The sequence below is a fragment of the Chenopodium album genome, chromosome 16, assembly GCF_948465745.1.
Source record: "Chenopodium album chromosome 16, dcCheAlbu1.1, whole genome shotgun sequence".
Classification (NCBI taxonomy): Eukaryota; Viridiplantae; Streptophyta; class Magnoliopsida; order Caryophyllales; family Amaranthaceae; genus Chenopodium; species Chenopodium album.
The window spans coordinates 17940426-17952776 of NC_137849.1; the positions used below are offsets into that span (position 1 = coordinate 17940426).

The 12351-nt window shown below is 35.7% G+C and overlaps 1 protein-coding gene across 2 annotated transcripts in view; it reads left to right on the plus strand.

The window, feature by feature from the left end:
- Positions 1-768: 768 nt before the first annotated feature.
- LOC145586275 (protein FORGETTER 1-like) overlaps positions 769-12351 on the plus strand; it is a 34533-nt gene continuing 22950 nt past the window's right edge. For both annotated transcript variants that reach the window (XM_081643062.1, XM_081643063.1), the window contains exons 1-7: positions 769-1412; positions 4360-4425; positions 4573-4746; positions 4828-4958; positions 6096-6172; positions 11427-11611; positions 11700-11777. In XM_081643062.1, the coding sequence (XP_081499188.1) occupies positions 924-1412; positions 4360-4425; positions 4573-4746; positions 4828-4958; positions 6096-6172; positions 11427-11611; positions 11700-11777 (1200 nt within the window). In that variant the 5' untranslated portion in view covers positions 769-923. The remainder of the gene's footprint in view (positions 1413-4359; positions 4426-4572; positions 4747-4827; positions 4959-6095; positions 6173-11426; positions 11612-11699; positions 11778-12351) is intronic.

Here is a 12351-nt window from a genome sequence, read left to right on the forward strand (position 1 = left end):
TGTCCTACACAGACATAGAGACAGTTGGTTTTGGGGACGTACAATGCTGTTCCATACACCCAGAGCCGGCACCCTTAGTCCTAGACTCAGCCATACCAGAGGACCGGCTGACTGCTGACTGCTGACCTAGGCTTTGCCGTGTGTGTTGGTGATGAATTCATTTATTGAATGTAAATGTGCAAACGGAAAAACAAGAATGAGCTGAAAGGGGTAGAGACGGTACCTTTAGATCTGGCTCTGAAAGGTGTCATGCGTTGTTCGGCTGTAACAGGCGGGCAAGAAGCGAGTTTGCTTGTATATAGCACAAGCGGACGTTGGCCGGCTGTCAGGCAGACAGAAAATGAGCTGTTTGAATAACACAGACGGTTATCAGACTCTCTCTTTCTAGAAATCTTGACTTTCTTTCTCTAAACTTTTTGGAAACGTCCAAAATAAGGGGGATAAAAGTCATATTTATAGAGGGGTAAATTCAGGGACATATGTGTAATTTCCCTGGAATGTGAAAGGTTAAACCTGATTCACAATTAAAATTAATCTAATTAATCTATGAGTAATAGAGTGACAAATGTCACAGATGCCACATGTCACGCCATGTCATATTGTGAGGAGCAAATGTTTTGGGTAAAAATACTCATGTCAATGTAGCGCCAAGGGAGAATTTAGCCATTATCCATGCGTGCTTCCAGTACTAACCCACGCACACAAACTCTCACCTGAAATACCCCAATAAAGTCCATTTATCGAGCAATTTGATGTAACACAGGGCGCCAACCATTCTCCCAAAAATGCCTTTGGCGCTCTAAACGTCTCCAAATCTCAGAAAAACCTCCTCCTTCACTTCCTATTTCCCGTTAACCAAAGTCTTTCACTTCCATCTCTAAATCTTCACTTTCTCTTCCCAAATTCCACCTTAAAATCCTCCAATGTCACAACCATCTCTTCCTCCTCCAATTCCCCCTCCTCTCCCATCTCCGCCTAATGGCGGATTACTTGGCGGAGGAGCCCCGTGTCAAGTCCGATGCGCCGGTTGCCGTTTGATCTTAACCGTTGCCGCCGGTGTTGCGGAATTTGTTTGTCCTACTTGCCGGTTACCTCAGATGCTTCCTCCTGAGCTTTTGAAGAATTTCCGGCCTCCTCCTCCGATGCTCCCTCCTCTACCACCGCCAAACCCTAACCCTAACCCTAACCCTAACCCTAATTCGGTGGGACCACCAATTCCCACTCCTCCTATTCAGGCTCAAGGTATCGATCCGAATAAGATGCAGCTCCCTTGTGCTAACTGTAAGGCTATACTCAATGTCCCTCATGGCCTCGCTCGGTTCAAATGTCCGCAATGCGATATCGATCTCGCCGTCGATGTCTCCAAAATTAAGCAGTTTCTTCTTCCTCCTCCTCCCGAAGAAGTCAATGAGGTTCTTTTCTTCACTTAATTGTGTGCATTTTGTTAACTTTTGATTTAGCTGATTTTAAGTTGGCTTACCATTATTGATTTGGATAATTGCATGTTTCGTTAGTCAATAATCATGGAGATTCATTATGCATGCTACAATGTTGGTGTTATTTTCTATTCAGCTGTTCAGGTCTTATGAGTGAATTTACAAAATTATAGCACTTGGGTAAAATTATATATGGAAGTTTTATTTTCATATCCAGAATACCTTTATTTGTGATGCGAGGTCCTGACACGATACAAAGACTATTTCTTTCCCACCAAAAACATGCTTGAAAGCTTTCGGGTATTCTGGCTTCATTTCTGTCAAAAGGATATAACATATCTTTTGAAATTCAATTTGTGTTTAGAACACTTTCGCTAGTGAATCAAGGAGCTAACACAGTACTAAGACTACTTCTTTCTCATCATATTGCAAAATTGCATATTTCGTTAATTAACAATCATGGAGATATATTATGCATGCTACAATGTTGGTGTTAGTTACTGTTTAGCTGTTCAGATCTTATTAGAGGTAAATTTTAGCACTAGGGTAAAATGTATCTATGGAAGTTTTATTTCCATGTCTAGAATACCTGCATTTGTGACGCAAGGTCAGACATGGTGCAAAGGGTATTTCTTTCCCACCAAAAAAATCCTTGAAGACTTATTCTGGCTGCGTTTCTGTCAAAAGGATTTACATATTGTTTGAAATTCAATCCATGTTTAGAACACTTTCATGAATGAATCAATGAGCTAACTCAATACTAAGACAACTTCTTTCTCATCATAGAAAATTACTTGAATAGTTCCAGGTAAACGTAACACTCCCTCTTTTTGGAAATATATTGAATGAATGAATCAATGAGCTAACTCAGTACTATTGAGGTAAACGTAATGTTTGTATTCCTGTCATTGTATCAATACACTAACACTCCCTCTTTTTGGAAATATATTTTCACATAGTATCATTAATGACGAATGTTGAAGTATTTAAATAACATCTATGTGTGAAGGCTTACAGCCCCTAAGGCCATGTAGTGACGTCAAGGCCAAGGTGGCAAGGTCATGTAATTACAGGGTTATCTCAAGCTGCAACCCTATAGGCAGTGAACTCTGGCCAAGAGATCTTCTTATAAGCTTTGTCCAAGGTTGTATGGACCCATAGCCCGTAGGGGTACTGCAGAGGTTGGGGGAAGGTGGCTTACATGCATAATTTACCAGCTACTGAAAGAATACACCTTGTGTTCCACAGTTTTCAACTTAAGGCATCTGTGGGTACTTCTGTTTGCCATCTGGTGTTATGGAAATAACAGCTGAGATGGTTTTGGAAGATGAGCCAGAAATAGTTCTGGGAATTAAGGATTTTTTGGACGTTTATTGCTATAATGGACCAACCTTCCAGTTTTAAAGTTACCTGGAAGGACCTCATTTCAGCTGCTTTATGTTTTCTTTCTTTGTACCTTAAGATTTGCAGACTGGGTGAGGGGTAATGCAAAAAAAATTAACCCAGGTCCCTATCTATACATATGCTTAAAAAATATCAAGGGAAAGAGGAGTGGGGTGGGGAGAATAATCTCTCGTGTTAGTTACAGGGCAATTGCGAATTTAATAAATAAGTAATACTGCTGATAGTACTGAGCAAGTTAGTCATATACCGAATGAGTAAGGAATGGTGAGGAGGGGATCATTGTGAAAGTGATAACTAATTCATAGTGTGGGAGAGTTCCATTCCTCTTGAATGATTGGTTAGGCTGTAATTGATGATTATCACCTGATTCATTTCTTTGACACTTGTTCTGTTAGTGTATGCTATTCCATCTATGGTGTTTTTGCATAGGCTCCCATTCAATCGTCATCTGAACCCTAATAAATGTATTTGCTGATTTTAAATTTGTGTTTTTCTAAATTACGTATTTATGAGTGGTGAGAAGGTGATTTTTGTAGTTGGTTGTTTTGGATAGCGAGTGTGCTTTTGCATGAACTTTGTAGGTTTAGTTGTGTGTGTGTGTGTGTGCGTGCGTGCGTGTGCGTGTGTGTGTGTTAGAAAAGCTTCACTGTGGAGATTAGCACTCTTGGTCAACCTTGGATTTTTTGGCTGGATGAGTGTGTTTTCTTCCATTTATTTTCTTTTAGTGATTCTACACCCTCTTTTGGTTTTTCTCCTTGTTCTAGAAGCATCATCAGTCCCAATCAATTTCTAATTTGAAATTTGCAAAATATTATCGAGTCACAAATTTCATGGTAGACATTTCAGATCGGATAGGAGTAATATTGTATTATTTCTGATAGGGGGTAATAATATATGATATTGAGATGCCTTGTTGTTGTGCTCTTGTTCTCCTTTATTAGGTTGTAGTGAGGTGTGCTGATTGCTGTGGAAAATTTATGTTATGACTTTGGATCTATTATATTTCCACTGTTTCACAATACATAGTATTATTTTGACTTTTATTTCCCTACACATAACATTGACCACTTTATTTATTTATTTTTTAATACACCTATTAATAGAAAATTTATCTTTTTAAAATATGCATTGAAACTAATCACACAAGATTTCACATAGTAATATAAAATTTTAAAATATCAGTAAAACATAGTCAAAGCCTATGTTACTTGGACTTGGGTACCCATGTCCGACACGGGTATGTGTCCAAGTGTCCGACTCATCTATTTTATGAACAAACTTCCATGATTTTGAACTAAAATGAAGTTTCTAAGTGTCCTACCCATGTCTTATTGTGTGGAAGTCCGACACAGGTACTTGAGGTGATATGAACATCCCGAGTAACATAAGTCAAAGCTCATAAATGAAAAGTGTAAAAGGCCAAAATGATGCATGCATTGTGAAACAAAGGAAGTATATTCACTTTGATCATTTTGCTTCTTGGAGTTTATGTACACATCTTGACTGCTTATTGTTTCAGGTAGCTATTGAAGTCGAACAGGAGGAAGGTGATGGTGGAACAGTGGGAGAAACGTTTACAGACTATGTGAGTGCTTTGCGAATAATTAACCTTCATCTTTTGAGTTATATTTTCTCATTACAATTTATAGCATGCGGAATCTTCTTTGTTCAGGTGTTAAAACTTGAATATTTCAAAAGTAATTTTCTTAACTTGAGCATGTTCAATCTGCAGCGACCCCCTAAATTGTCTATAGGCCCCCCTCATCCTGATCCAATCGTGGAGACATCATCCTTGTCTGCTGTGCAACCACCTGAACCAACTTATGATTTGGAGATTAAGGAAGAAATTGTGCATTCTAAGGCGCTGTCTTGCTTACAGCTTGAGACATTGGTTTACGCTTCTCAGGTTGTTTTTGTTACCAATTATATATGTAATATGCTTATAACTTGCTCCTTTTCTGATCAGAAAAATTTAGTTCTTCAACAGAGACACTTGCAGCATCTTCCAAATGGTGAGAGGGCAGGATTCTTCATTGGAGATGGTGCTGGTGTGGGCAAAGGTCGTACCATTGCAGGGTTAATATGGGAAAATTGGCAACATAGAAGGAGGAAAGCATTGTAAGTTAAAGGTTGATGTGTAATGTGTGATGATTTTAGATTGGTTTTTAGGGCCGTGTATGGGGTGAGGCTTCTTTCTTTTTTTTTTTTTTTTTTCTTTTTTTACTGTTTGGGGGAGGGGGGCTGAGCATCATACTTCTAGAAAGATGTACATTATCTACAATGAAAAAAATCAAGTACTCCGGCCATATTTATAGAGTTTTTCCACTTTGACATTTTGGATTTTGTACATTACCTACCTTGACGTTTTAACTAATATATAAAATCTAATGTTATTAATTTTGAAATTATGATGTTATATTTACCTGAAATTATAATATTGAAATATCATCTTTCTATAATTTTTATTAAAAGGTAGTAAAAGATATTAATGGTTAAAGTTGTCAGCGACAAATCTGCCAACTATCTAGTCATATTGGAACAATTACTAAAATTGAAGGGAGTAGTTTTTAAGTTCATGAATTTTGTTTTGGCGACAATTGGCAAAAACTATACTCAAGCATGACATTTGAAATTCTTAATATGGGCACTTTTAATGCTCTTGCATCTATTTCTAGGTATATGCATCCATGATTTGTGTTTCATTATCAATTCCTTGGAAGAATCAACATTTTTTGGTCTGACAATTATAAAAATAATGGAGCATATACTTCAGTATTGTAATCCTAACAGTAAAAGAAATTATTATTACTGGCAAGTAGAAAGCTGATGAAGAGGGGAAGTAGACTTCACATAAGGTGTGAAAACCATGTTGGATACTTCTAAAATCACATTATTAATATTATTACTTTTAAAATTTTTATAAAGTATTAAAACCCCGAGACAAGGAGCAATCTATAAGCAAAATAGTACAAGTCAATCTTAATTAAATGTTGATATTTTGGGAGAAGGGGAGAGAGAGACAGTAAGGAGGCTACAACTTCCCGTGTTTTCTGAAAAGATGTGATAGAATTTATTTATTTATTGTTTTCTGAAATTAGTGATAGATGAAAAGCAGCAAGCTCCGCAACTTTCTTTATGTGTGCTATATGTTTTAACTTTAAGTGTTTGCTTCTTAGTTCATATATGCTTCTCAGAAGAAACAATCACATTCTGCTCATGTCCTGTATTTGTTTCCTCTGAATTGACCATACATAGGTGGATATCTGTTGGTTCTGATTTGAAGTTTGATTCGCGAAGAGACCTGGATGATGTAGGTGCAACATCTGTTGAAGGTAATACCATTTATTTATTTCTGATGGAGTCTTCATTATCATAAACATTCAAAACAGAGCACACTTAATTATGATGATTAGTAGTTAGATGAAATATATGTATGTACATATAGTAGATTATAGGGTCCATTCACGGTTTTTTTTAATGAAATTTGTTTCGAGATGTGGCCTGCCCACATTTAACCCTGGCATGACAGTAGTCCTGCTTTTTCATTATGCAATCTTTATTGCCTGAAAACAATACTAGTCAGTCTATACCAATTCATCACTTAAGGTCTAAGCCCAATTATAGGCCAAATGTTCTCCCTTCTATTTCAAGTTCTCATTCAGATGTCCTCTGCCCCCAATAGAAATAAGGGAGTGAAAGTGATGACTGATGAATGATGATCAAAGTAAAGAGCTAATTGTGTGTCTTTCATTATCTTTACTGGTTGCTTCACCTTTTGATCCAGGAGGCATCATTCCCTACTCTCCCAATAGCTGTCTTAATATTTTTGCCCCCAGGAAGATTCAACTGTTTATGGGAAAAACCAGCAGATGATTTCATAATTGGTAATTATTTTTTAGTTTCTAGATTTACCTATATCAATACATGAGATTTTATAAAATGCACTTGATTAGATACCCGTAATATATAGTACATTTAAGCCCATTAAATAATAATCAAGGGTAACTTTGGGAGTTAACTAAAAATAATTTTTATATTAAGAAAAGAGTAAATTATCGGATCATACCAAAACTAAAGAGGAAGGATTTTTATTAGTATGCAGAACCAGTAATGCATTAGAAAAAAATGATTTATTTATTTTTTTAGAAAAAAGGGTATAGTCGTACCAGTCAAAGGTTAAACAAAAAGTGGAAAGCTGCAACACCTCTAATTAATAAATGTGTGGTGATCTATTTATCCCTCTGTTACACCACAAATATGTAGATTGTTATATGTGATGGGTTTTCAACAATTTCTAGATTTTTCAGGGCATTTACGTAAAATTAAATCATTGTCCGGTCTTAATATTTCGGTGTTCTTTCTAATGTCTGAGATAATTTTCGAGAACAAGTAATCTGTATTGCATCAGTGTAGGGGAAGGGCACATTAGGATTTGTAATTATAATTAAATTAGAGTTAAAAAGGGGAAAATCAATTAGTTTATAATTAGAGGAGGTTAAGGAAAGAGAGATCATAAAGAAAATTAATGAGTGTTCCTTGAGTTTTGGTTTGTATTTGAGATAGTATCAAGCCTCTTGAAACCTTGAATTTCCTTAAATTTTCTCTCTCTCTCTCTCTCTCTCTGCTTCATCCTCCTCATCCTTTAATTTCTGTTCAATATAGAAAATTTAATTTTTTGTCCATATTAAAATTGTGGGATCCTTCAACATTTTCATATTCTGTCACATGTTTTTCTCCTTGTTTACCCAGACTTTTCACTTTTGCTCTTTGTTGAACCTCTCAACAACTCCACTTATATTGGACCCAATTATAATTGGGTTCGCTATTATTGAACAGGATATGATTGACTGGTAGTGAAGAATAGGCTATATTCCTATCTTATTAGCACTTAGTTATGATGAATGAAAACAAGGAGAAATTTGGGGGATGGGTACTTGAGTTGTGACAAATGAAGCATATATGAGAAATGTTATCTAATGAATGTTGTTTCTTAGAGCTAGATCTTTGCAGACAAGTAAAATCTCCACACATAGGTATGATAGAAACATCTTAAGGAATATAGCTAATCATTTATTCCATTTATGGTCTACCTTTGGATCTTGGACTTATTAAATCTAAACGGGTTTGGTAGTTACTTTTGTTCACATGTGTGATGGTTGGTGTCCTTGGTGGAAAAATTTACTTGGTTATTTTGATTTTGACTTTCCTTAATTTGTGTGGACCAATGTTGCATAGAACATTGAAATAGGGCAGGGAAAACATGTACGTGGAGTATTACCTTTGGCTGAATAGGGTAATATGAGTTGATATACATATTTTATTCTCTTACCACTTTCACGATTCCATACACTCTTACTTTTTTACCTTTTTGTTACACCCAACCACCTTTTTACTCTATCTCGTTTATTGTATTCACCTTATTTTCTTACAACCATTTTAAAATATGGTCATAGATAGTATATGAATAAGGTAGAAGTCAAAGTGTTGCAACTAATAAAAACGGAGGACATATCCGTTTTCATATGCTAGTAAAAAAAAGTGGTCAAGGTGTGGTATTTAAATCTTGCAAAAAGTCAAAATGGAACAAATAAAATAAATTATTGGTCTACTCGAGGAAGTAGGATGTATGTCAATTATCTAATAAAATATAGGGCATGGAATAGATGTGGTGAGCTATGTGGTGACTCTAGTATGAATCTTACTACATGACTTCCAACATCTATACATATTACATATTGGAAAAGCAAAGAATGAGTAGGAAGTCATCTGGTGGGTGAAATGTTTGTATGATATTTATACATTAATGTTTGCACATCCTTATGAGATTGATGATAAGATTCATTTCTTTAATTGTACATATAGTTGCATCTTTATATAATTGTTATTATTATATCGACATACTAAATGCGATTTGATACATAAAGTCGTACATCCTCAGTTTCGCCAACGCACAAATTTAACATTAATATCTTTTATTATCGATAAGCAAAAATTATAAAAAGTTGATATTTTGAAAATATATATTGTGACGAATCTAACAATATCCCACATGACTATGTTTTTCAGTAAATAAAAATCACAAAATACGGTGAAAGAGAACTGTGTGAGTAGTGCTAAAGTCAAAACGTGTTAACTAATAAAAACTGGATATGCGGGTTCTATTTTCTTCTCTTTCTCTCTCTCTTATTTAAAATATATAATTCACTTAAATTAACCCTCTTAACATCATATTGGAGAAGAATGAGTAGGAAGACATCAAATGTGAGTAGGTAAAACCAAGGTTACAAGGAGTGCGAACCAGTGTTTGGAAAAGCGCGTTGCTAAGGCGCACCAAAAACACCCGAGGCGCACCAAAAACACCCGTGGCGCACCAAAAACACCTGAGGCGCACATGAGGCTCACTTGAAGCAAATTTCAGCCAAAATTTTTTAACCGCCCATGCAATGCACCTCACTTCAAAGAGGCGCACTCACCTAGGCCCAGCAGAATCCCTTTCACTTCAGTGCGCCTTAGAGCTTTTTAATACATTGAATGCAATATGAAGCCACTTATCTCGAACTGAGCTGTTCGTACTGGAATGCGATGACTTGGATCGCTCGTTGTCGCGATCATGGTTCTTGCGGGTGAGCAAACACGGTTCATGCTCTGTAACTTTAAATGGCTTGCTTCCCGACAGTTTCAATTCTTTTTTCTCTCTCTCATCTTTCACGTGCATTCATTTATTTATTTTATTATATATTTTACTCTCTCTCCTTTCTTTTGTGTCTCACGTGGCAGTTCAGTGATGTTAAATTGTTATTTTAATTCTTATTTATGCTACCCTATGAAGCGTGGCATGCTACCCTATGAAGCGTGGCAGATAGGTTTTTCTGTGAGTGGGCTTTAAACTCTAACATCAACTTTGGGGTTTTTACATACTCTATTTTCTTTAGCAACCCACTTACATGCCCATATTGAAAATATTCTAATAAAAATATACTATTTACATCACGGAAAATTTATAAATTACCACCCAAATATTAGACCTGTTTTGAAATTACCACCCGTTAATTTTTTTATTTTATTTTACCACCTCTTAAATTAAAAAATTACTCTGATTCCCACCTTTTTCAAAATTCTGGTGGATTTTCCATATGTTGGCCCAACCTAACTAACATCCCTCCTTTTATTTCTTTTATTTTATTTTTATTTATTTTTTTATTTTTTTATTTTATTTTTCTCTCAACTTAATCCTCTCACTAATATATTTCACTCAACCTATCACTTCCTTCAAAAATTGCTGAAAAATCATCAATCTTCTCCCTTTTTCTCAACACTCATTTCTTCAATCTCCTTCAACACCCAATTTTCTCATCCTTTCCCCTCTAAATCGTTGCCATTAAAGATTTCAGCAAAACCTAAAACCCTAAACCCTTTCTCTCTCCTCAAAACCCCTCTTTCAATTGTCGTTGCTGCGACCACAATCTTTTTCTTTGTGTAGGGTTAAAGGAGGCCGTTAACTGCAAGAGCTGTGCACCGCCTATGGTTGAGACGTAGGAGAAGGGAGAAGATGTAAGTTTCAGCGAGGAGAGAGAAAAAAAGTTGGAGGAAGCCGTTGCGGCGAACTCGAATGATGTTGAAGCATTGAAATCGTTAATGGAAGCGAGAATCAAGAACAAGAAGCTTCCATGGAGGTGTTAAACAGGTTCATTAGCACAGGAACCCTTATTGTTGAAAATGTCCAATTGAATTGTCCTAAGAACCCTAATTCCCAAAACTACCTATTTACCCCAATTATAGTGGAATTTGGTGAAGGAAATGCGAATTGAAGTTGGGAGAGCTATTTTAAAGAGAAAAATCGGCCGTCAAAAGGGTCAAAATAGTGGTTAATAGCCGTTAGGTGGGGCCCACACACGGAAAACCCACCAGAATTTTGAAGAAGGTGGGAATCTGAGTAATTTTTTAATTTAAGGGATGGTAAAAAAAAAAAATAACGGGTTGTAATTTCAAAACAGGTCTACGGTAGTAATTTACAAATTTTCCTTATTTTATTTTCCAAAAAAAAAATTTGTCAATGAAAAATCATCTACTTATTTTATTATTTTAATTATTTTGTGCCCAAATATACTGGATTCACCACTAGTAGCGTTCCGTGTATCCGTTTTTGTACCACATTTCAAATCGTACCGCCTCCCATCTGATGTTGGGTGAGATGTTTGTATAGTATCTACACATTTAGGTTTGCTTATCCTTGTGAGATTGATGATAAGATTCATTTTTGTAATTGTACATATAGCTGTATCTTTATAGTATTGTTTGTAATAATAACGATATACTACATACAATTTGATAGTATAGTTGTACATCTTCGTATGGGGGTTTTTCTTCTCTCTCTCTCTCTCTCTCTCTCTCTCTTTATTTTTTGCATTTTTTAATTTACGTTTCCCTTTATTTTGGCTAATAATGCTTTGTGAATTACCAAAGAAATATATGATTCACTCAACTTAACCCTCTAAACATCATAATTTAAGTTTTCTAAGCCTGCATCAGTCTTACTTATCTTCTAGGAAGAATGTTTATATATTCTATTTTTGTATGCTTTTGTAGTACATGCTCTGAATAAGTTGCCTTATGGAAAGCTTGATTCAAAGTCCGTGGGAATCAAAGAGGGTGTTTTGTTTTCGACATATAGTAGTCTTATTGCATCTTCTGAAAAGGGGAAGTCTCGCTTGAGCCAACTTGTTCAGTGGTGTGGTGGAAGAGATTTTGATGGTCTTGTCATATTTGACGAGGTATCAGTTGTCATCCTTGCCAATATATGGAATGCAGGAAATTGATATGTGTCTTTTTACTTATAAGTGTTTTTGCTTTCTATAACAGTGCCACAAGGCTAAAAATTTGGTTCCTGAAGCTGGAGGGCAGCCTACGCGTACGGGTGAAGCAGTTCTAGAGCTTCAGGTATGTTCTTGAATTGGCAGTCAGATCACAGTATTTAATCATCATTCACCTCTCTGCCTTATTGGCAATTTTCTACCAATAGTATTATCTTGTTTTATTTATTCCTCATGAAGTGCCTTGAGTTCAAGTAGGTGTTATGTGATTGTGTACTACTCGAGTTATAGCTGTTGCTTTTTGCTGTCTTTGCAATATTTTTCAGGACAGAGGATGATTTTGACTTGAATTTCTTTGGACTTGTGATATCTATTAATTTATTTTGTAAGAGCACTTTTCTTTTTCATCCAGCCGTTTTTTAGCTTGTTGTTCACATTAGTATCACTTTGAGGACAGAACGTTGAATGGTTGGAGGCCTTGTAGCAATATTCTTCATTATGAGAGTGAAGATGCTATTTTTATTGCTATGTAGAAAAGTTTAACTTTATTATTGCTTTGTGGACTGATTAGCTTCTCATGCAGTCATGCTTTTTTATTTTTTTTTAAAAAGAAAAAAATTTAAGATTGTTTTACACCTTTTCAGGCTTAGAGAATCCTCAATTGTGTATATATCATATATCAATGATATTATCTTATGTTG